The sequence below is a fragment of the Mirounga leonina genome, unplaced genomic scaffold (genome assembly GCF_011800145.1).
Source record: "Mirounga leonina isolate KUSES-001 unplaced genomic scaffold, KU_Mleo_1.0 Mir_197, whole genome shotgun sequence".
NCBI lineage: Eukaryota > Metazoa > Chordata > Mammalia > Carnivora > Phocidae > Mirounga > Mirounga leonina.
Window position 1 is genome coordinate 5,446,304 of NW_023270494.1, and position 21,324 is coordinate 5,467,627.

The window sequence follows — 21,324 nt, forward strand, 5'->3', positions numbered from 1 at the left end:
ACACTCTTGTGCCCGGTGTGTCCATCCGGTTGCCTTTCTAGATGAGAACAAAACTAAGAAAAGCTACATAAGGGAGCCGGTCGATGTGGGCAGAGCAGGCATTTCAACACTTCTCAGATTGGCCAGACAAGAAAAGGCTACCCACACACCTATCTTTTCTCCTGTGTGTGTCCTTTGCTAAGTAATGGAAGGAGTCTCCCTGTTAGAGTGGTTGTGGCATCGAGGCCCGAAGACACATAAGGATGAGGAGCCAAGGTAGCGGAGGCAGTGCCTGGAGGAGAAGAAGAAGACGAGGACAAGGAGGAAAGATGCAGGGGAGCTGAATGGCAAGCCCTCTGGCGCAGCTTGGCATGCATGCTCACTGTGCTGCCCTCGCTCCCCTCAGGGCCTCCATCCTGGAGATGCGCCAGGACCACGAGGAGCAGCTGCAGCGGGTGAAGCTGCTGAAGGACCGAGAGATCGACGCGGTCACCAGTGCCACCTCCCACACGCGGTATGGGCGCCATCTGGGCCCTGCCTGCCCGAGGGGCAGGGCTGGGGCCCGGGGCCAGGCTGACCCAGTCCCCCCGGCCCCAGGTCCCTGAATAGCATCATCGAGCAGATGGAGAAGTTCTCCAGCAGCCTGCATGAGCTGTCCTCCCGCGTGGAGGCCTCGCACCTCACCACCGCCCAGGAGCGGGAGCTGGGGCTCCGGCAGCGCGACCAGCAGCTCAGAGGTACCGGGTGGGCCGTGGGTACCCCCCTGCACCCCGATCCCGCTGGGACAGAGGGCGGGTACTGAGCGCCCCGTGGCCCCCCAGTGCTGCAGGAGAGGCTGGGCCAGCAGCAGCGGGACATGGAAGAGGAGAGAAGCCGGCTCCAGGAGGTCATCGGGAAGATGGAGGCACGCCTGAACGAGCAGAGCCGGCTGCTGGAGCAGGTGGGCCACCCTCCCGCCGGCAGGGCCTGTCTCCCCAGCACCCCAGGGATGCAGCCAGTGCTCCCCTTTCTGCCCTTCCTGCCCACCTTGCTCAGATCTGTCACGTTCATCCGTCTACTGAAGCCTGTGCCTCCTGAGCTCTAAGAGATGCATTTTTGAACCCCTTCGTATCTTTTGTATAGAAGAACAAGCTTGATTCTCTAAAAAATGATACCTTTCCTTTCCTTTGTGCTAGTTTATAACATGATACGTTATACTGAAAAAATCAAAATACAGTACAGTTTCTTCTGTACAGTTAGCAGTACAGAAGAAAATTAGAATTACCCACTGCCCAGAGGTAGCCACTGAGGATGTTCTGTATCTTCCGTAGACTTATCAACATTAGATGTAGGTGTGTTTGTATCATGAACCATATGTATTCAGGTCTTCTTGTAAATTTCTTTCTTTTTTTTTTATTTTTTTATTTATTTGAGAGAGAGAGAGAGTGAGAGAGAGAGCGCAAGAGGGGGTAGGGTCAGAGGGAGAAGCAGACTCCCCGCCGAGCAGGGAGCCCGACGTGGGACTCGATCCCAGGACCCTGGGACCATGACCTGAGCCGAAGGCAGTCGCTTAACCAACTGAGCCATCCAGGCACCCTTCTTGTAAATTTCTTAAGCCCCTGCCTGAGGCAGGCATGGTCAAGTTGTTAAGCTCGTGCTAGTGTGGCCCCTGGTCCCCTGGCGTACGCTGTGTCACACCTGCCCCGGCCACCTGCCTGTGAGACAGGCACGCAGAGTGCAGCAGCTTGCATCTCAGGGAGCGGGGCCGCCTCTCGGTGGTAGCTCCTGAGCCTCTAGGCCGTGGTGCAGTTCATCCCGGAGCCTGGGCCCTGGCAGCCCTGCTTGGCACTTCCTTCTGTACCTCTCTGGAGGTGTTTGTGGCATAGTGTGGGAGAGGCGGGGCGGTTGCACAGCTCCCTGGGGCGCAGTCAGGCCTGACGGGGGGCGGAGGGGGCGGGCAGGGTGTCCAGGGAACGCATGTCCTCACCTGGCCCCCAGGAGCGATGGCGGGTGAATGCCGAGCAGTCCAGGGCTGAGTCCACGCAGCGCGGTCTAGAAGAGCAGAGGAAAGTCATGGTCCAGCAGATCACCATGGAACGGGAGGAGCTGGAGAAGGCCAAGGTGATTGCAGCCACGCATGTACAGCTGTGACCCCTGCCATAAGCCTCAGGATGCTCAGCCTGTGCCCTGGCCCCTCTTGTCCCAGAGCGCCTTGCTGGAGGAGCAGAAGTCCGTCATGCGCAAGTGTGGGGAGGAGCGGCGGCGCCTCGCAGCCGAGTGGGCCGAGTTCTATGCGCAGCAGAAGCTGAGTAAGGAGCGGGCTGAGCGTGAGGCAGAGAGGGCGCTGCAGGTGGACACCCAGCGGGAGGGCACCCTCATCAGCCTGGCCAAGGTAGGGCCCAGAGCCTCCAGGGCAGCCCTGGAGCTCAGCAGCCCTGCCCTTTCCTTCCCCGGCCCTCACTGCTCCTCCCTCGGGTTGTAGTCCCTTAGCAAAGAGCCTAGAGATAACAAGAATGTAGAAATGAAAACAATCATATAATAACTTCCTTTAATTGGCCTAGGTGCTTTATATACATTCTCTCATTTAATTGTCATCACGTTTCCCTGACTTAGATATTCTAGAAATGAGGAAGCTGGGGTTCAGAGGAGTTGAGTCCCGGGGTGAGGGGCAGCCCCGATTCTTGGCCCCAGGCCTCTCTGACCCGTCCTTGGACCCCTTGCCACACTGCCTCCCCCAGAGTCAGGGTGGGTCGGAGCCTGGGAAACCAAGGGGGAGGGGGAGTTCGCTCCGGAGGGGAGAATGCACCCAAGGCCTTGCCGTCTCCAGGAGCAAGCCGAGCTGAAGATCAGGGCCAGTGAGCTCCGAGCCAAGGAGGATCAGCTGGCGGCCGAGAGGGAGGCCCTGGAGCGGGAGCGGCAGGAGCTGCGGCTGGAGAAGGAGAGGGTCAGCGCTGCTGCCCTGCGCACCAGGCTCCGTGCCGAGGAGGTGGAGAGCAGGAGCCAGGTGCCGGGCTGCTGGGCTCGGGGCGGGGTGGGCCTGGCCGGGCACCCACCCAGCCAGCCCCGCTGACTGCAGGGAGCCCCGCTGACCGCAGGTAGCCTCGGAGAAGTTGGAGGAGGGGCAGCGGGCGCTGCGCGAGGCCCGGCAGGTGCAGCAGGAGCAGCAGGCACGGCTACAGCGGGTACAGCGGCAGCAGGAGCAGCTGCGGCAGCAGGAGCAGCACATGCACCAGGCAAGGCTCCTCCCGGCCGGCCGCCCCCGCGCCCCCCTCCAGTCTCCCGCCCTCGCAGCCACGTCCTTCTCTCTGGGGTCGGGGACAGGAGCACCTGAGTCTGGCCCAACAGAGGCTGCTGCTGGACCACATCCGACAGGACCTGCCCTCCAGCCCCGTGGTGCTGCTCCCCAGGGCCCAGGGCCCGGCAGCCTCCTGCCTGGGTGGTGAGTAGCTTTCCAAGGATGGGCCGTGGGCTGGGCCGGCCCGCTGGGGGGCGGTGCCCGAGCGGCTTCCCTCACTGGAGTCAGGGGCCCGTTAACATCCGCTTGCTGGTCCCTTGTTACGCGAGTCACGCATGTTCGTCAGGGAAGGCTAAGTAAGAGAGAAGAGAGGGGAAAGCTGCTTTGTAAAAAGTTAATCTCGACCTCACTCTCTAGAGAAAACCACTTTTAACATTTTGGTGCATAGCGTTCTACACTGTATGTTTTCAAAATAAAAAATTGAGATCATCTCAGTTGTTTCCAACCTTGATTTCTTTCATTCAGAAACATGTATATGGAACATGTCTTGCTATCAGTAATTAAACATTTAACTGTAATTCTTAATCAGCATCATTGTCCATTGTGTCCCATGTTTTTACTGATTCCATACTGAGTGGTTTTTTGTCACTAAGATAAACACCCCAGTGGAAATGTTTGTATATACATCTCTATACCTTTGCCTGATTATTTCCCGTGAATAAAATCCTAGAATTGGACTTGCCAGGGAATATCCCGTGAGCATTTTCAAAGGCTTTTGAGAGTCGGTGGAAGCGCCCAGAAGGTTGGCGCGGTTGCTGCGGCCCGCAGTGGTGAGAGGGCCGCAGGGACCCAGCTGTAGCTGTCCTGCTGTCCCACCCTCGCCGCAGCCCCTGACTTCCTCCTCGGCCTTTTCAGCCACCGTGGCTCCTGCCGCCACCGCGCCCCGGTGCAGCCGGCCCCCCGCCGGCCTGGGCCCCTCGCACCTCCACGCCAAGCTGGTGCTGCTGAGGCACACGGCGGAGCAGGTGAGCGTCCCGAGCGGAAGGCAGCCCCAGCTGAGCCGCCCACTCGCCCTGGGCCCAGGGCTCCTCTGTCCACACTGGTGGGAGGCAGGAAGGAGCACCCTGGCCCCAGGGAGGGCTGAGTCCCCCCACCCCACCATAATAGTGCGGATTGCCCACTGAGCATCTCTGAGACCCGTCCCCCAGGCCTGGTTCTGTGGGATGCAGCTTGCATCCACCTTGGTTGAACCTCACAGTAATCCTGTGATCAGAATGATAGGAGCTATCACTTCCAGAGCATTCCCTGCATGCCAGGCTCCGTGCTAAAAGCTGTATGTGCGGTACGAGCCTCTACCCCCACTCCCCCAGTCCTGCAGGCAGGTAATGTTATTATCCCCAGTTTATAGACAGGTTTACAGAGGTGAAGTCATGTGCTGACAAAGGGCCTCACCATGACTGAGACCTGCGCTGTCTCACTTCCGTGCCCCCACCGCCCCCGCCGCATCCCAGAGCCAGGGAGTAAGTGGAGAGAGGGCCCCTGAGTGAGGCCTGGCTCCACCTTGCTCTCAGTCCTGCGAACCAGTGGCCCTGTTCACAGAAGTGGGTACAGGAGGGAGCCACGCAGTGGGGACTGCTCACCCAGCCCTGCCTTTCAGGACCGTGACTTCTTGGAGAATGAACAGTTCTTCCTGGAGACCCTGAAGAAAGCCTCCTACAATATGACATCCCATTCAGCCTGAAGGGCGCCACTGGCTCCTCAGCGGAGGCCTCCAACCCTGGAAGTCTCTCCCATCGCACCCCTGGCTGCCGGCTCCGAGGAGGGAGTACCCAGGGCCTGATTACAGCTCCTCCTGGGGACAGGGTGCGAGCACGTGCTCTCTGCACACTCCAGCCTCTAGGGCTCGAGGAGCAGTGGCCTCTGGGGAGATGTGATGCCGAAGGTGTCTCAGCCCCACGACCCTGCCAGCCACAGCTTCGGTTCTCCTCCCCCAGACTTCCAGCTCAGATCCAAGGGCTCACTGGGCTCTGTGAACCCCTCCCTTCCTCAGCAGGCAGATGGTTGGGGGATATTTTCACCTGGGCCTCTTCTGAGGCGGGGGAGTCTTCTAGAGAGACGCCACGGACAGCCTCCTGCCCTCTCTGTCCGAGAGGCCTACAGGGACAGCACGGGCTCTCCTCCCTAACTGGGACACAGAGTCAGAGCACATGTTTTGAAGCGCCTTCTATCCTCTTGACCGAGGACGCGGGCGGTGTTGTGGGGCACAGAGGGGGCAGGAGGGCGCCGTGCCCAGCCAGGTTTACCTCGCAGCCTTGTGCTCTCAGGTTGGCTGGCAGAAAGTTCCTGCCTCATTCCCAGCTGCCTGAATCACTGACCAGCCCTCACGAATACTGGCCTGTCGCTTCTTGTAATTAGGGCTTCCCAGAGGCAGAGCTGGGCATGACAGTGGGGTGTGGTGAGGGACCAGTAGAGAGGCCTCTCTGTCCTGTTCACCTGCTACGAAGCCACAGCAGGTGGGAGCAAAGACTGGAGAGTGAAGGCCGCTGCCACAGCTGGGAGGGTAGAGAGCACTGGGGACCCCCACAGGGCCTTACCCAGGCTGCCGCCCCCGGGAGGGCGCCTTTGCACTTCTCCCTGCAGGGGCGCCAGGAGAGGGGCGGCAGCTTGGCAGTTGTCCCAGCAAACCCGAGGACAGATGGACTCCACTAACATAACCACGGCCAACTCCTGAAGCGGCTTTCCTCAGCCAGCGACTGGTTACCTTCCACTGGAGGACAAAGGGCAGAGGAGGACGAGGCTGAGGGGGTACCAGAACAGCTTTCAGAAGGATCTTCATTTACCAGCTATTTCCGGCCTTTATCTTGGACCCATTAAATTGCTATATTCTTAACGATTCGATTGTTAGAATTTGCCTTGACTCCTGAGAGTTTATACTTATCTCTTAGACGTGTTCCCTCTGTAGCACTGTTACGTGCTATAAAGCTGGCTGGCGCTGGGACCTTCCTGAATCTGTACATTCACTGGCTGCCTCACGACCGGGAGAAGAGTGTGATGATCAGCCCTACCTCACACATGAAGGGACAGAGGCTCAGGGAGATTAAATCGTCTGCCCAAGGTGACAGCAAATAGTAGAGCCTTCTCGGGCTGATTCGAAAGCTGCAGGGTCTCAGCCACCTCATTCCACTGCCTCCTTCTAGAAGAGCATGCTGCACACAGGGCTGTGGAGAGGCACGAGATCTCCAAGCTGCTGCTCGGGGTGGTGCCTGCACTGAGGAGGGAAGCATCAGTGTCCCATTAGAAACCTCATGAAGCTTGGAACTCGGTCCTTCTCTCCACAGACACCTAAACGAGTTGCCGCCTGTGCGAAGAGCCACGGGGCTGTAAGCACGGGCACAGCCTGGGAGAGCTGCCATTGACTTAGTCCCCTGGCAGACAGGATCACCCAGCAGGGAGACCCGCAAGGGCGAGCTTGGGCTTCAAGACAAAGAGAAATGAGTGTAGAATTAGGAAGCGGGTCTGTGTGGCCTCATTTATTTTCAGGGCAGTGGGTATGCCCTCACTGTTTTAAACGGTGAGACTATATTTGCACTTTCGAAAGCACATCGTGGCTGTGGAGTGAACACACTGGAGGGGGCGGGTCAGAAGGCTGCTTGCAGGGTGCAGGGGAGACTGAGGACAGCACTGCCGGGGATGGCAGTGAGGGGTCATGGACCTGATGCCTGGCACGGAGGGTCAGGAAGGGAGAAGTGTCAAAGAGGACCCCCAGGTTTCTGGCTTGGGCAACTGGGTGGTGTCACTCGATGAAACAGACAAGTAGAGACGCTCCACCGCCCTTGGCTTGTAATGATGCTTTACTCAGTACCTATAACTGCTCCATATCACTGCTCCTGGCATTAAGGTGTGGCAGGGAGCTCAGTTCTCCCCTTCCAACAACTTGTACCCCAGGCCACAGACAGCAGAGGGCTACCCAGCTGTGTATCTGCTGGTGCTTTTCCCTTCAAAAGTATCAACAACGTTTCAAGGTCTTAACCCAGATGCTTAATTCAGTTTGCTGTAGAGAGAGGTGTTGGAGTTAAGTGACAACGAAGAAAGACGCGGGGGGCGGGGGGCGGGGAGGAGGCGGCATTACTTCCACTTCAAGAGTCATCCGTGTTTGTTACTTGTTTCCAGTTGATACATGGAATCCGTGCTTGCCTTTCAAACAGTTAAATCCCAAGTGAGCCCGTTCTTGGAGCGCTCCAGGACCGTGAGAGAACAAGTGTTTCCCGAAAGTAAGGGCTACCGTTGAAATCCCAGCCACCGGGGGTCAAGGGCCTGCACGCCGCTCGCCTCTGGCCCCGAGGCCCTCGGTGTCCTCCGCGGAGGGGCAGGCTGTGGTGTATGCCGCCTCCTGGTGGCCGGCCGCGGCCAGGGGCCCGGACCGCCCGCAGCTCCGCCTCCCGGGAAGGAGGGAGCTGGAGCCCGGGCGGGGGCGGGGCCCGCAGGGCGCGAGCCCGGGGGCGGGGCCGGGCGGAGAGGGGCCTCCGCGGGACGCTCAGGCGCTGCTCCGGCCACCTCTGCGGGGTCCTTGGCGGCGGCGGCACGCGGGCCGCCGTCCTGGGGAAAGATGGCGGCGCCCTGGTGGCGGGCCGCGCTTTACGGAAGTCGCGGGTGGCGGGGCTTCAGCGCCTCGGGTGAGGGGTCTGAGGTGGGGGGCTCTTGGAGGTCCCTGTAGAGCCCGGGCCCCGGGGCTCGAGCCAGCGTCCGGCCCTGGCCTCACCTCCCGCTGTCTACCCGCAGCCGCCCTGAACCGCCGGACCGCCCCTCTGGGGCCGATGCCCAACGAGGACATCGATGTGAGCAACCTGGAGCAGCTGGAGAAATACCGCAGCTTCGACCGCTACCGGCGCCGGGCGGAGCAGGAGGCGCGGAACCCGCACTGGTGGCGGACCTATCGGGAGCACTTCGGGGAGGAGTCAGGTGCAGGGCGACCGGGGGGCGGGGGGGCCGCCGGCGTCCTCCCCGAGCACTGGCGGAGGGGGCCTGCCAGCGCCCACGTGCGCCCTGTGGGCCATTTAGTCCCACCAGGATTTTTCACACCTTTTGGTTCTTTTATTTGGAAGATTCCCTTCTCCCGCTGTTAGAGTTCCACCTTATACTTCGAAAATCCTTTCCAGGTTTCTCCTCCCCACCCCCCCATTCCGTGTTAGAACGTCCCTCTGTGCTCCTAAAATGCTGTGTGAAGCCCCGGCCACACCCTGTCCTGACTTTGTTTTCACTGGTCCTCTCCCCGTATTGGGATCCCTAAGGACAGGGATCTTTTTTTTTTTTTTTTTTTAAAGATTTTATTTATTATTTGACAGAGAGAGAATGAGAGAGAGCGCGCGCATGAGAGGGGTTAGGGTCAGAGGGAGACGCAGACTCCCCGCCGAGCAGGGAGCCCGATGCGGGACTCGATCCCAGGACTCCAGGATCATGACCTGAGCCGAAGGCAGTCGCTTAACCAACTGAGCCACCCAGGCACCCAAGGACAGGGACCTTGCCTGTCTTGACCATTTGATCCTTCTACCCGCATAGTGCTTGGCACAAAGGTGTGCAGTTCTTTCCTGAATGAAATTGAAAGCTCTGGGCAAAGTGACTCGGGGATCCTGCCCTTGAGCAACCTACTTCCCGAGTACATCTTTATGTGGAAAGCATTTAGGGAGGCAGTTTTATGATGGTTGAGGACACAGGGATGGAATCCACATAGTCTGATCTAAACCCAACTTCTTAGGAGTTGATGCTGACAGGCCAGGTCCAGGGACCTAGAGAAGGATCCCTGATGCACGCAGGATAAGACTCAAACTCCAGCCAGCAGAAGGTAAAAGCAGAGTTTCTGGAAGGTATAGAAAGAGTGCAGGTACGGACAGTGTGTTTGGGAGATTCAGAAAGGAAAGGAGGGAGTCTCCTCTTTGCTTGGGGCCTGGGGGTTTTTACTGAGGATTGTGGTCTGGTGCACATGTCCTCTCAGGCATCCAGGAACCAGTTAGAACAAAGATAAGGGCCCAAGTCTTATTCCGTGGAGCCATGGAGCCAGGGGGTCTTGGCGTTGAGATGTCTAGAGCTGGTTGTCTGGAATACACATACTGTGGCTTCCTGCAGTCATTCTCACCTGGTCCTTCCTTAGATGTTATCTATTCGAAAGAAATCATTAATTCCTTGTTCCTTACAAAAGGCATCCATAAAGTGGGGGTGTGGGTCCTAGCAAAAATAGAAGTAGAAAGGGGTGTGTGGCTGGCTCAGTTGGTAGAACATGCACCTCTTGATCTCAGGGTTGTGAGTTCAAGCCCCATGTTGGGCACAGAGTTTACTTAAAAAAGAAAAAGCAGGAAAAGGAGCAAAAAGCATATTTTTATGGAGTCCTTCAGTTTCCCTATCTCAGTGACTTGCCTGAGCTTCAGTTTCCTCAGTGTAAAATAAAATAATTGTGTCTGTCACAAAATTGTTGTATTAAAGGTTTTTTTAGACAAATCCATCTTTGACGAGGGTTCAGTGCATCTTATTGTTACTGTCTAATGTAAGTGGAAGAAGTATCGTATCGAAAGTCTCCTTGGGCCTTGTTACTCAGAGTGTGTTCTGAGACTCGCAGCACAGGCATTACCTAGGAGCTTGTTAGGAATGCAGAATCTCAGGCCCCCCGCTAACCTGTTGATTCAGAATCTGAATTTTAACAAATTTCCCAGGTGACTTGTATGGTGAGTCCATTAAAGTATAAGAAATGCTTCTTTAAGTCTTTATAGCTTCAGCTAATTCTACCAAGGACTCAGGTGAATGTCCACGGCCAGGTGTGAATAGGCTTGAAGGTCATTCCAACCATAATTAAGATGATTATCTACTCACCTGTATTACCCACGACCTAGACAGTGTGACCTGGTTTAGGGATCAGAAAATGCAATTTCAAGTCGAATCCAATTTGCTTAGCAGTTGGACCCTGTTCGGGTCTGGGAAGCGGACTGCACCATGTGATTTAGTTTTGTGAATTAAAGGGTAAGCTTTACCAGCAGAACTTGGGCAAGTGAGAGGACTAGGTAGGGACTGGCAGCTTCACTGAAACTTGTTCCCACTTTCTCCAACATATCTTCCCTCCCCAGATCCCAAAGACAAAATTGACATCGGGCTGCCCCCACCCAAGGTCTGCCGGACCCAACAGCTGCTGGAGCGGAAACAGGTCCTCCGGGAGCTGCGTGCCAACCCAGAGGAGGAGCGAGCTGCCCGCCTCCGCACAGGTAAGCCTTCCCAGGGGAGGGGGCCCCACCGTGTCCCTGCCCCCACTCTGCATCCTGACCGGCATCTTTCCTTACCAGCACGCATCCCGCTGGAGGCTGTGCGGGCTGAGTGGGAGAAGACCTGTGGCCCCTACCACAAGCAGCGTCTGGCTGAATACTGTGGCCTCTATCGAGACCTGTTCCGTGGCGCCACCTTTGTGCCCCGAGTCCCCCTGCACGTGGCCTATGCTGTGGGTGAAGATGACTTGGTGCCTGTGTACCTCGGCAATGAGGTCACGCCAACGGAGGTAACTGCTCACTCGTGCCCTTCTCCCACTGAGTGTACAGACTCGTCCCACCCCGGGACCACGGACAGCTCCTTTGTGAAAGCACTGACAGAGGCGGTTTTTATGGCAGTGAAGGGCATAAGCTTGGTACCTATGTAGGCTGGTTTGGGGTTTTGTTCTTCTCCGACTTCCCCTTTTGGTTTCCTGGTAAACAACACCATGGTGATTACAAAGGAAGGAATATAAGATGAAAGGAAGAGCTCCATCTTGGCATACTCCTGCCACTAGCCCGCTGTCCTCAGAGCCTTCCTAGCCCCTGTCCATTGATGTAAGGGCCACCTTGTGGTTCAGATAGCTGGCTAGGCAACTCTGCAGGGTTCCTTCTATAAGCTTCTCTTCGCTGACTTGCACCTCGAAGGACCGTCAAGGGCGTTTGGATCAGAGTGGGCTCTCCCTTCTCCAGAGCTCCCTCAGATTCCTCCCCTCCAGAAGGTCTGTTTACAGCAGCTTGTCTGTCCCTGATGGGGGTGACACCTTCCCTGTTGTCTCCCCACCAGGCTGCCCAGGCCCCAGAGGTGACCTATGAGGCAGACAAGGGCTCCATGTGGACACTGCTGCTCACCAACTTGGGTCGGTATCTGGGGCTCACCAGGCCTCTTGCCTCCCTCACCTCCCAGGAGCCAGGGTTCTGGGGAGTTAGGGGCGGGGCCGGGGGCGGGGCAGCAGGGCCCGGCAGTTAGTGGGGTCTGTTTGTGTGCAGATGGACACCTGCTGGAGCCAGATGCTGAATATGTCCACTGGCTGGTGTGAGTACCTGGGCTGGGGGAAGGGGTCAGAGGCATGTGAGGAGGCCCTGGTATCCTGGAAAGAGCTGTAGCTGGATTTCGGTCCTGGCTCCACCGTGGCTTAACTGTGGAACTTTGGATTAACCTCCCACCCAGGTGGCAGCCCCTCACCCCTGCTTCCTGATGCTGTCAAGAACCCTGTGATCCACTGGCTGAAGACAGGTCTGGAAGAAAAAGCAGGCAGTAGGCTTTGGCTGTTCCCACAGGCCTCTTGTTCCCCTGAACTCATTTCCTCATCTGTAAAACTAGGGTGGTACCACCCCATGCCTTAGCCACCCTGAGGGGCTCTGTGACAATCAGATGGGAAAAGGACGGTGAGAGGCCTCTGGCAGCTGTGACTGCCCAAGCTGGGCTACTTTTTGCTCAGTGGCCTTTGGCCCTGGCGTCAGGGTGGCAGAGGTCAGGCGGTTGATCCCAGCTTTGGCACTTCTAGGTAATTGGGGCCAGTGACTGGGAGGATGGTTTCTATCATTTTTAGTCAAATGCAGTTACCAGTCTGTGTAACAGGATCCTCTGGGTAGTTCTATGTGGGGCAGGTACAGTGGCCATCCTGGTGTCGGGATGGGGAGACGCTCCCTGACAAACCCCAGAGCCTTCAGGAAACAGAGATACAGCCCAGAGGTGGTGTGGTTCTCTAGCCGGCCCCACTGGCTCCCCGCGGCCTAGTAAACAGGCTGCTGGACCTCACTCTCTCCCTGACCATCTCTAGCCTCTGAGCCCCTCCTGTTTCCTTCACAAGTTTGCAGTCTGTCTGAGGGTTCACAGAGCATTGCCTCCTACTTGACTGTTGGATGAAGATCATTTTAGGGTGTGTCCTCCCAGGGAGTGACATCAGTCTCTAGGGAATATGCAGATTGGAATGCTCCTGCTGCCGCCTTCCTTGAGTGATAACTCATGGATACTTTTTCTCCCGCCAGAACCAACATTCCAGGCAACAGCGTGGCTGAAGGACAGGAGACTTGTCCCTACCTGCCCCCCTTCCCTGCCCGAGGCTCCGGCTTCCACCGCTTTGCCTTCCTGCTCTTCAAGCAGGATAAGCCAATTGACTTCTCTGGGGACACCCGGCCCTCACCCTGGTAATCTGCAGCACCCCTCCCACCCCCCCATCCACATTCCCTCTCCCCTCTCAGGCCACCTTCCCCGGAATGGTCTGTCATGCTTGGTTCTTCTGTCTCTTAACTTAGGCTTGAGATGGGCAGAAGGGTAGTTGTGCTAGGCAGATCCTAAGGGGCTTCTCAGGATTGCCTGTGGGGCTGGCTGGAGGAGGGGTGTGGGGCTCTGATGCCCATTCCCTGCTCTTAAATGCTCCCCATCTTCTTATAGCTACCAGCTTGCCCAGCGGACCTTCCACACTTTTGATTTCTACAAGAAGCACCAAGAAGCCATGACACCAGCTGGCCTGGCCTTTTTCCAGTGCCGCTGGGATGATTCGGTCACCCACATCTTCCACCAGCTTCTGGGTAAGGCCAGAGTGGGCTGGGGGCAGGGCAGGGGCGGCTGGCCTGAGCTCACAGACCTCTCCTGACCTGCCAGGGAGAAGTGCCACTGGGAGGCATGCCACTGCTTGGGTGGGCTGGCTGGGCAGTCGCAGGCTAACAGACGAGGGAAAGGGGCTCGGTCCAACATCAGTCCACGCCCATACCCCCCTCTTCCTGCAGACATGCGGGAGCCCGTGTTTGAGTTTGTGAGGCCACCCTCTTACCACCCCAAGCAGAAGCGCTTCCCCCACCGGCAGCCCCTGCGCTACCTGGACCGGTACAGGGACAGTCACGAACCCACCTATGGCATCTACTAAGTGGCCAGAGTGCGACCCACCTCAGAAAGTGGACTGGGCTGGGCTGTGGGCTTCTAGGCCCTGCTTGAGGCAGCCCCTCTGTGGCCCTCCCAACCCAGGGTTTGGGAATGAAAAGCGCTCTCCCCAAGGGTGGTGGCCCGGGTGGAACATGTGAATAAAGATGATTTTTGCTGTAACTGGTCTGGGTCTGTGTTCTGGGAACGCTCCAGCCCCATGATGGATCTATAATCCTTCATGGATGGAAAGAGAACCGCCTCCCGCCTCGGGAGGTGACCCCCTCAACTCTGCCTCTGAAGGGTGTCAGGCCCTGAGATCAAGTGGCTGGAGGCGGGTCCAGAAGAAAGGCCGTGGGGCTTGGCTGCTCCCATAGATCTCTTGAAAGAGCTTTGCCAGCCCTGAGGATTGGCCCCTTGCTGGATATTCACAGCATGGTTGGTGGCAGGCTCCTGGCAACAGGCTGGGATGCTCTCAATGAGAAGCAGGTTTGAGACCTCTGGCCACACCCTGCTTGGGGCCCAGAAAGCCCCTGTACCTTGCTGGATGGTTAGAATATTCTTTCTCCTTGGGCGCCTGGGTGGCTCAGTTGGTTAAGTGACTGCCTTCGGCTCAGGTCATGATCCTGGAGTCCCAGGATCGAGTCCCGCATCGGGCTCCCTGCTCAGCAGGGAGCCTGCTTCTCCCTCTGACCCTCCCCCCTCTCATGTGCTCTCTGTCTCTCTCATTCTGTCTCAAATAAATAAATAAAATCTTAAAAAAAAAAAAAAAAAAAAAAGAATATTCTTTCTCCTCTAAGTAGCCAGTCAAGAGGAGACCTTCCTTTCCTAGGAAGAGGAGCTTCCTGTATTACAACGCAGAAGACGGAATGCTGCATTGCTTTGAGGGTACCCCGCCTCAAAATTAGGCCAGGTTGGTTAGAAAAATAAGGAGAATTAACCCTCCATCAACTCACTCTGGCCCAGCACACTGCCCCACAGCAGGTGGGTTAGAGTCAGGATCCCTCTCCTCTGCTAATATATAAAAAGTGAGGCTCCAGGGGCGCCTGGGTGGCTCAGCTGGGCATCTGAAGGGCATCTGCCTTCGGCTCAGGTCATGATCCCGGGGGCCTGGTATCAAGCCCTGCGTTGGGCTCCCTCTCCCTCTGACACTCCCCTGCCCCTTGTGTGCTCTCTCTCTGTCTCTCTGCTCTCTTTCAAATAAATAAAATCTTTAAAAAAAAAAAAAAAGTGAGGTTCCAGAAGAGCTCCCAACTGCAAAGAAGGAACTTCCCAGCAGGGGGCCCACACGGAGAGTGGATTCCAAGAGCAGTTGAACCTTACTTTGGGTTTCCACTAAAGGGGGGGTATGAAAAAAACACTTGATTGGTCTCTGTGTTGGTGACCAGAAATTTCCACCTCACTGTTTACTTTAAAAGCACCAAAATTTGGCGTAGCTTAGAGAAAGGAGACACCCCAATGTGGCAAATGCCTGAAACAGCTCAAGGAAAAGGGCAGCGGAGCACCTCCTGGCAGGAAAGCCTAGAAGGAGCACGAGCTGTGTGCCCATTGCTCTTACTGACCGGCGCAACCTCGTGCCGTCTCATTTAATCGCCAAAACTGCTGGGAAGTAGCTGCTGTTGTCCAGGTTTCCAGATGAGGGGTCCGTGGGGGCCTTCAGCCAGGAAGAGGCCCCGAGGCCCAACGGGGTTCCCAAAGGTTCTGGTCCCTGGAGGTGGCGGCCGCTCCCCTACACAGGAGCCGCTTAACGAGGGTTTGGGGAAAGGGGATGGAGCTCCCAGAGTGGGACCACCGAGAGCTGGACCCCAACTCCCATCCTGGGGCGGCATGAGGCAGCGAGGGTGGCTCGGAGCCTGGACAGAGGGGAGAAAGTGGGCGCGGCGAGGGCCCAGGTACCCGAGGTGGGGGAGGCAACAGCCGCTCTGCTCCAGCTCCAGGGGCCCTCGATCCTCCCCGCCCCCGTCGCGCCTCGCGACTCCGGCCCGCTTTCGGAGGCCCCGCCTCGCCGGCCGCCGCGCCCCGCCTCCGCGCCGCGCCCCGCTCCTCCCCGCCCGCCGTCCCCGGAGGCCCCGCTCCCGAGCCGCGCACCGCCCGCCCGCCTTCGGGAGGCACCGCCCCCCGCGCGCCGCCGCCGCCGCCGCCGCCATGGCCGCGCCGCCGCTGGAGGACGAGCTGACCTGCTCCATTTGCCTGGGGCTCTATCTGGAGCCGGTGACGCTGGTCTGCGGCCACAACTTCTGCGGGGCCTGCATCCGGGACTGGGGGGACCGCCGCGACAAGGCGTGCCCCGAGTGCCGGAAGCCCTTCCCCGACGGCGCCGAGCTGCGCCGCAACGTGGCGCTCAGCGCAGTGCTCAAGGCGATGCGCGCCGGGCCCGCCCCGGCCGCCGGCCCCGACCCTGCCCGGGCCCCTGGCTCCGCCCCGGGCGCGCGCTGCCCCCGACACGGGCGGCCGCTCGACCTCTTCTGTCGCACCGAGGGTCGCTGCATATGCAGCGCGTGCACCGTGAACGAGTGTCGCCTCCACGAGCGGGCGCTGCTGGACGCCGAGCGTCGGGAGCGCGAGGTGACACCGGGGTGCCCTGCCCTGTCTCTCTCGGCGCCCGGACTGGGGCGGGCAGCTTAAGCAGGAGGAGGCTTTGGGGATGTTTGTGCGTATTCCCCGAATAAAAGGAGAAAACAGGTGCTTGGAATAGAGATTTTGGAGCTGGTGACAGGCCCAGGGTGAGACCCCAGGACTGAGTGGCTGAAACGGAGTGAAGGAAAGGGCTCTGGGGTGAGGATGTCAAGGAGCCGAGAGCCAGTGTTGGAGGATACCCCGTGGCTTGCGAAGTCACAGAGAATGAGGATGAGATGTTACTGCTGAGGCTCTGAGCATGAAAGTGGGTAACCCTGGCCAGCAGGTGACAGCAACAAGGAGGGAGAGAGTGGCAGATGGCACGTGCACGCCAGAGGAGCCTGTGTTTTGCTAGAGCGAGGTGAAGTGATGTGGGGTGTGAGAGGACAGATGCGCATCCCTGGGGGACAGTCAGGTAGAACCAAGAGAGAGTGACCCCTGCCCACTTCCTGCCTGTGGCACATTGTACAACGCTGGAGGCCGTGGGGCCTGGACAGAGACATTGGGCTTAGGAAGATCTATCTGATGGCTTTGGCCAGAGTATCAATTTCTCTGTCCTGTTTTCTCATCTGCGAAGTGGGGATTATGATGGCCCTTGCCTCATGAAGTGTGGCCTGGAGGAGCAGAAGCAAAACAGGCTCTTGACCAGAGGCTGGGAATGATGCTTTGTCCCGCTCCCATAAAAACACGACATTCTAACCCTCAAGGGTACCGGAAGAGTCACAAAGAGGGGTGCCCTCTTCTCCCCCATGCCCAGGGCTGGGGCTGAGGACTGGCCGGGCATTTGGAAGAACCCAGCCTGCACATGTATCACACTACCCACTAGTCAAATAGCTTTGGTGCTCTGACTTGTCACCCCTTCCCTGCAAGGCTCCCGAAGCCAGAAGTGTCACTCACGCCATTTATTGACCAGAGGTAGTGCGGGGTGGGTTTTCAGCCCAAAGACAGTGGGGGCTCTGCTCCAGGTTGCTCAGCCTGCAAGAGGAACTGGAAGTCAGGTTTAAAGCCCAAGGCCTCTGCTCGCCTGTGTACCTCCCCGCTCCAGTTGGAAACGGGCTTTGTCTGGGTCTCCCTGGGACTCTGACCCAGTTCACCTGGGGCTCAGACCAAGGCCGGTGTTCTGAGTGCCGGTCAACTGGTCAGCCTTGCCTGGGGTGGCACGAGGAGGGGGTGCCCCACATCTGCAGCTGTTTGTTGATCGAGGTGAGGACTTCACAGCCATCCCTGGTCCCCTCTTGTCGCTTGTTCCCTGGTGGGCACCACAGGCCCAGCTGAGAGCCATGCTGGAGGTCAGCCAGCAGCAGGCCACCCAGGCCGAGAGGCAGCTGAAGGAACTGCAGCAGCAGAGAAGCCAGATCCAGGTACAAGGCCTATCTGTGCGTCCTCATGCTGTGTCCTTCAGGCAGCTACCAGTCACTCCCTGGGACACTGGGTAGTAGATGTGAGCTACCTTGAAAATGCCCCCGGACCCAGGGAGGGAGGGACTGAGCAGGGTGGGGGGAAATGTTCCAGGGACCCTGGCTACCCGCATCCCCCACCCCTCAGCCCAGTGGGCAGCTTTGGCCCTGGCCACCCTAGGCCACTGCTTCGCCCATGCAGAGCTCGGCCTGCAGCCTGGCCTCCGTGATCTCTGGCAAGTTCAGCTGCCTGCTGCAGGCCCTAGAGATGCGACGGGCCTTGGCACTGAAGGACATCAAGGTGGCCGAGACCCAGGCGCTAGCACAAGCCCAGGATGGAGAAGAGCGACTACAGGGCCACCTGGAGGCCCTGGCTAGTTATGACCGCGGGGTCCGGGACCTCCTGGAGCTGCTGGATGACCGGACCTTCCTCCAGGTACCAGACCTCAGGGCAGCAGGTTGGGGGGACCAGCGTCCCTGCACCTGGCGCACAGGCTCACTGCAACTGTCCCTGGGGCTCAGGAGTCACAGCTCCTGGTGCCCCCGGGGCCTCTTGGGCCTCTGACTCCTCCGCAGTGGGACGAAGATCAGCAGCTGGCCGGCCTGAAGGAGTCACTGAGCCGGCTGTGTGACCTCCTCCTGGATGAGGGGGGCCACCCCAGAGCACCAGCTGAGGCTGCTGATTTGGGCCCCGTGGGTAAGGTTGGCCCCACGGTGGGTGGGAAAGGGGGATCAGGACTCTGCCCCCCACGAGCTCCCCTCCTCATCACTGCCCTAACACTTCTTTGCCTCCTAGAGGCCCCGGGCCCCCTGGCACCAGTCCCGAGTCCGGTTTGTCCACTGAGGAGGAAACTCTGGCAGAGTAAGGAGACCAGCAAGCGTGTGTGTGCACGTGCACGTGTGCATTGTGCGTTCATGTGTGCGTGTGTCGGTGGGTGTGTGTGTACCTGTTGGTGGGGGGCACATGCTGCGACTGCCCCGCCCGGGATGTCTGCTCCGTGCCCGTCCCCCCCGCTGCACACCTGTCGTAGGATGCCAGCCTCTCACACGTGGGGCCAGTAGAGCACGTAAGGAGATGCTGGGCCTGCAAACCCCGGCTCAGCTGTGAGTCTTCCACTCGTTACCAAGTCAGGTTACCTTGGGGAGCCTCAGTTTCTTCCTCTTTGAAATGAGGTGAATGGAAGGTTCCACTCGCAGGCCGCCTGCTGTGGTGACGTCACCACTTGCTGGTCGCCTGACGGACGCGTGGCTTTGCACTGGTGGAGCTCCAGGTGCCATCTGTCCCCCTGGGGACAGGACTGTGGACGTGCACAGGAGCCTGCCCGCTCACCTTCCGTCCGTCCGTCTGTCCCTGACAGATTATCGCAATCTGACCTTCGATCCGGACAGCGCCAATCGCCACCTCTACCTGTCTCGTCAGGACCAGCAGGTAAAGCACCGTCACAAGCCCCGGGACCTGGCCGGGCCAAGCAGCTTCGAGCTCTGGCAGGTGCGCTGTGCCCAGAGCTTCCAGAACGGGCGACACTACTGGGAGGTGCACGCATCTAACCACTCGGTGACCCTGGGCGTCGCCTATCCGGACCTGACGCGGCACAGGCAGGGGCCCCACACAGACAACATCGGGCGTGGGCCAAGCTCCTGGGGGCTCTGTGTTCAGGAGGACAGGGCGCAGGCTTGGCACAACGGGGAGGCCCAGCTCCTCCCAGGGGTGTCGGGGCAGCTCCTGGGCGTGGACTTGGACCTGGCCTCTGGCTGCCTCACCTTCTACAGCCTGGAGCCCAAGGCCCAGCCCCTGCATACCTTCCATGCCATCTTCACCCAGCCCCTCTACCCTGTCTTCTGGCTCCTGGAGGGTAGGACCCTGACCCTGTGCCATCGGCCTGAGGCCAAGCTCACTTCGGAGCTCCAGGAAGAGGCCTCAGAGCCCAGCTGAGGAAGGCACAGGATGGAGCTCTAGGCCAGGGACAGCTGCCACCGTGCCTGTGCACCCTAAAGCTGCCCAGCCCCTAGCTTGGGGACCTGAGGCCACAGCTATAAGGGGACCAGCTTTGGGCCAGAAGATCGACTCAGAACTAGGCTGGGCCACTTGGAAAGAGATTGGGAGGGAGCCCCGAAACCGGAGTTCACTCTTCCAGCATCATTGAAGGGCACGGGGACTAGGAAGGGACTAAACCGGGAGGACCCTGCCTGAGCAGAGCCCGCTTCTAGGCGCTGCCTGTGCATCCGAGGTTGATGCCGCCCCATGGGCTCCTGGTCCTGCAGGAGAGCGTGTGCGGTTCGGGCCTCGCCACACAGTGTGGCAAATACACACTCCGCTGTCACGGGCCTCCCGTGAAGGTGACGGAGATCAGAGGAATTGGGGGGGGTTGGGGGTGCCACAAAACACAATTCCTAGAGAAAAGTGATTTTTACCTCCTTCCTCCCTCTTTTTTTTTTTTCTTAACATTTTGGTGTATCTTAGTTTCTTTTGTACATACTTGTGGTTGCATTTTAAAAACACTTATGTTTTTTACATTTTTAAATTTAGCATAACCATTTTTCACGGTATTAATATTTTCCCCTGAATGATTACCATAGAAACGGTCTCTCTAATGACTACCAGAATTTATTTCCCTAATACAGGTGTCCTCTGCCTTCCAAAAGTTCAAGTTCTGCCACTTCGCTTTCATAAAAGACCTACATTAGCATGGTTTCGGATTTCTTTTGGTGAGTGCAGACAGGTGCTAATGGAGGTCTTTTGTAAAGCAAAGTGGCAGAACCTCAACTTTTGAAAGCCAGGGGTACTCTCTGCTTATGAAAAATTTCATAAGGACGCTCTGCTTTTGGATACTGCAGGGGAACCCGTATCCAACTTTGAAATTATTTGAGGCTGTAAAAATTTCACCCCGATGCGTATTTTTGAGCAGGAAGCTTTGACCATATCCATGGCTATGTATGTAGGCTGAATTCCCAGTGGACTTGCTCAACAGAAAAATAGTAAGGGGCACCTGGGTGGCGCAGTCAGTTGAGCGTTTCTTGGTTTCTGCTCAGGTGGTGATCTCAGGGTCGTGATGCCAGGGTCTGCTTAAGACTTTTTCTCCCTGGGGCGCCTGGATGGCTCAGATGGTTGAGTGTCTGCCTTCGGCTCAGGTCATGATCCCGGGGTCCTGGGATCCAGCCCCGCATCAGGCTCCTGGCTCAGCGGGGAGCCTGCTTCTCCCTCTCCCTCTGCCTCTCCCCCTGCTCATGCTCTCTCTCTCTTTGTATTTCTGTGTCTCAAATGAATAAATAAAAAAAAAAACTTTCAAAAGACTCTTTCTCCCTCGCCCTGCCCCTCCCCCTTAAATAAACAAAATCTTAAAAAATAATAATAATGAGCACTTGAAGATTTTATTATTTTTTTTTAAGATTTTATTTATTTATTTGACAGAGAGAGACACAGCATGAGAGGGAACACAAGCAGGGGGAGTGGGAGAGGGAGAAGCAGGCTTCCCGCTGAGCAGGGAGCCCAATGCGGGGCTCGATCCCAACACCCTGGGATCATGACCTGAGCTGAAGGCAGACCCTTAATGACTGAGCCACCCAGGCACCCCATATTGGCTCTTAATTGTGACAAATGCACCATAATCATGTAAGCTGTTAACAAAAGGGGAATTAGGAGTGAGGTATCTGGGAACTCTGAGTTATCTTTGCAACTTTTTTGTATGTTTCCAACTATTCTAAAATTAAAAGTTCATTAAAAAATATAGAATAATTGAGCCAATTCTTCCTTACCCTCCAAGCCTCCTGCTGACGAGAGTATAAAGAGGAAGGAATAAAAGGGTCAGGAGGGTTCCATCCAGAAGTGGGGCTTAACCTTTCTCATCACCAGGGCCCCTCTCGATGCCAGGTGCAGCCCTTTCCAAAGTAATGCTTTTAATTGTACAAAACAAAATGCATAGGATTTCATGGAAACCGATTGCATTGAAATACAGGTACAAAATAATTAAAAAAATA

General features: G+C 57.5%; 3 protein-coding genes and 1 long non-coding RNA gene across 12 annotated transcripts in view; 3 read left to right on the forward strand and 1 right to left on the reverse strand.

Annotated features, from left to right (window-relative positions):
- The window catches only part of FBF1 (Fas binding factor 1), a 22,216-nt gene extending 16,130 nt beyond the window's left edge, over positions 1-6,086 (forward strand). For 6 of the 8 annotated variants that reach the window (XM_035025983.1, XM_035025984.1, XM_035025981.1 and 3 more), the window contains 10 exons: positions 386-493; positions 577-716; positions 801-919; positions 1,957-2,079; positions 2,165-2,350; positions 2,786-2,962; positions 3,054-3,191; positions 3,280-3,397; positions 4,109-4,218; positions 4,851-6,086. In XM_035025983.1, coding sequence (XP_034881874.1) covers positions 386-493; positions 577-716; positions 801-919; positions 1,957-2,079; positions 2,165-2,350; positions 2,786-2,962; positions 3,054-3,191; positions 3,280-3,397; positions 4,109-4,218; positions 4,851-4,934 — 1,303 coding nt within the window. In that variant the 3' untranslated portion in view covers positions 4,935-6,086. Of the gene's footprint in view, positions 1-385; positions 494-576; positions 717-800; positions 920-1,956; positions 2,080-2,164; positions 2,351-2,785; positions 2,963-3,053; positions 3,192-3,279; positions 3,398-4,108; positions 4,219-4,850 lie in introns of those variants that run through there. The other 2 variants (XM_035025985.1, XM_035025987.1) reach the window with 2 other exon arrangements.
- On the reverse strand, positions 1,482-15,602 carry LOC118024256. 2 transcript variants are annotated; one of them, XR_004683057.1, is made up of 3 exons: positions 15,514-15,602; positions 3,286-3,545; positions 1,482-2,010 (listed from the first exon to the last, which is right to left on the reverse strand). It is a non-coding gene; the product is annotated as an uncharacterized LOC118024256 (long non-coding RNA). The 2 variants fall into 2 exon arrangements; XR_004683058.1 differs by lacking the exon at positions 15,514-15,602 and adding an exon at positions 6,259-6,314.
- MRPL38 (mitochondrial ribosomal protein L38) lies at positions 7,724-13,519 on the forward strand. The gene is made up of 9 exons (XM_035025989.1): positions 7,724-7,866; positions 7,973-8,152; positions 10,303-10,437; positions 10,516-10,724; positions 11,261-11,333; positions 11,464-11,509; positions 12,466-12,624; positions 12,872-13,008; positions 13,207-13,519. Exons 1-9 carry the CDS (start codon positions 7,800-7,802, stop codon positions 13,341-13,343), a joined length of 1,143 nt encoding a protein of 380 aa, XP_034881880.1. The 5' UTR covers positions 7,724-7,799; the 3' UTR covers positions 13,344-13,519.
- TRIM65 (tripartite motif containing 65) lies at positions 15,482-20,400 on the forward strand. The gene is made up of 6 exons (XM_035025988.1): positions 15,482-15,901; positions 17,218-17,313; positions 17,552-17,785; positions 17,872-18,046; positions 18,146-18,211; positions 18,708-20,400. The coding sequence occupies exons 1-6, from the start codon at positions 15,482-15,484 to the stop codon at positions 19,280-19,282; spliced, it is 1,566 nt and encodes a 521-aa protein (XP_034881879.1). The 3' UTR covers positions 19,283-20,400.
- Positions 20,401-21,324: the final 924 nt, after the last annotated feature.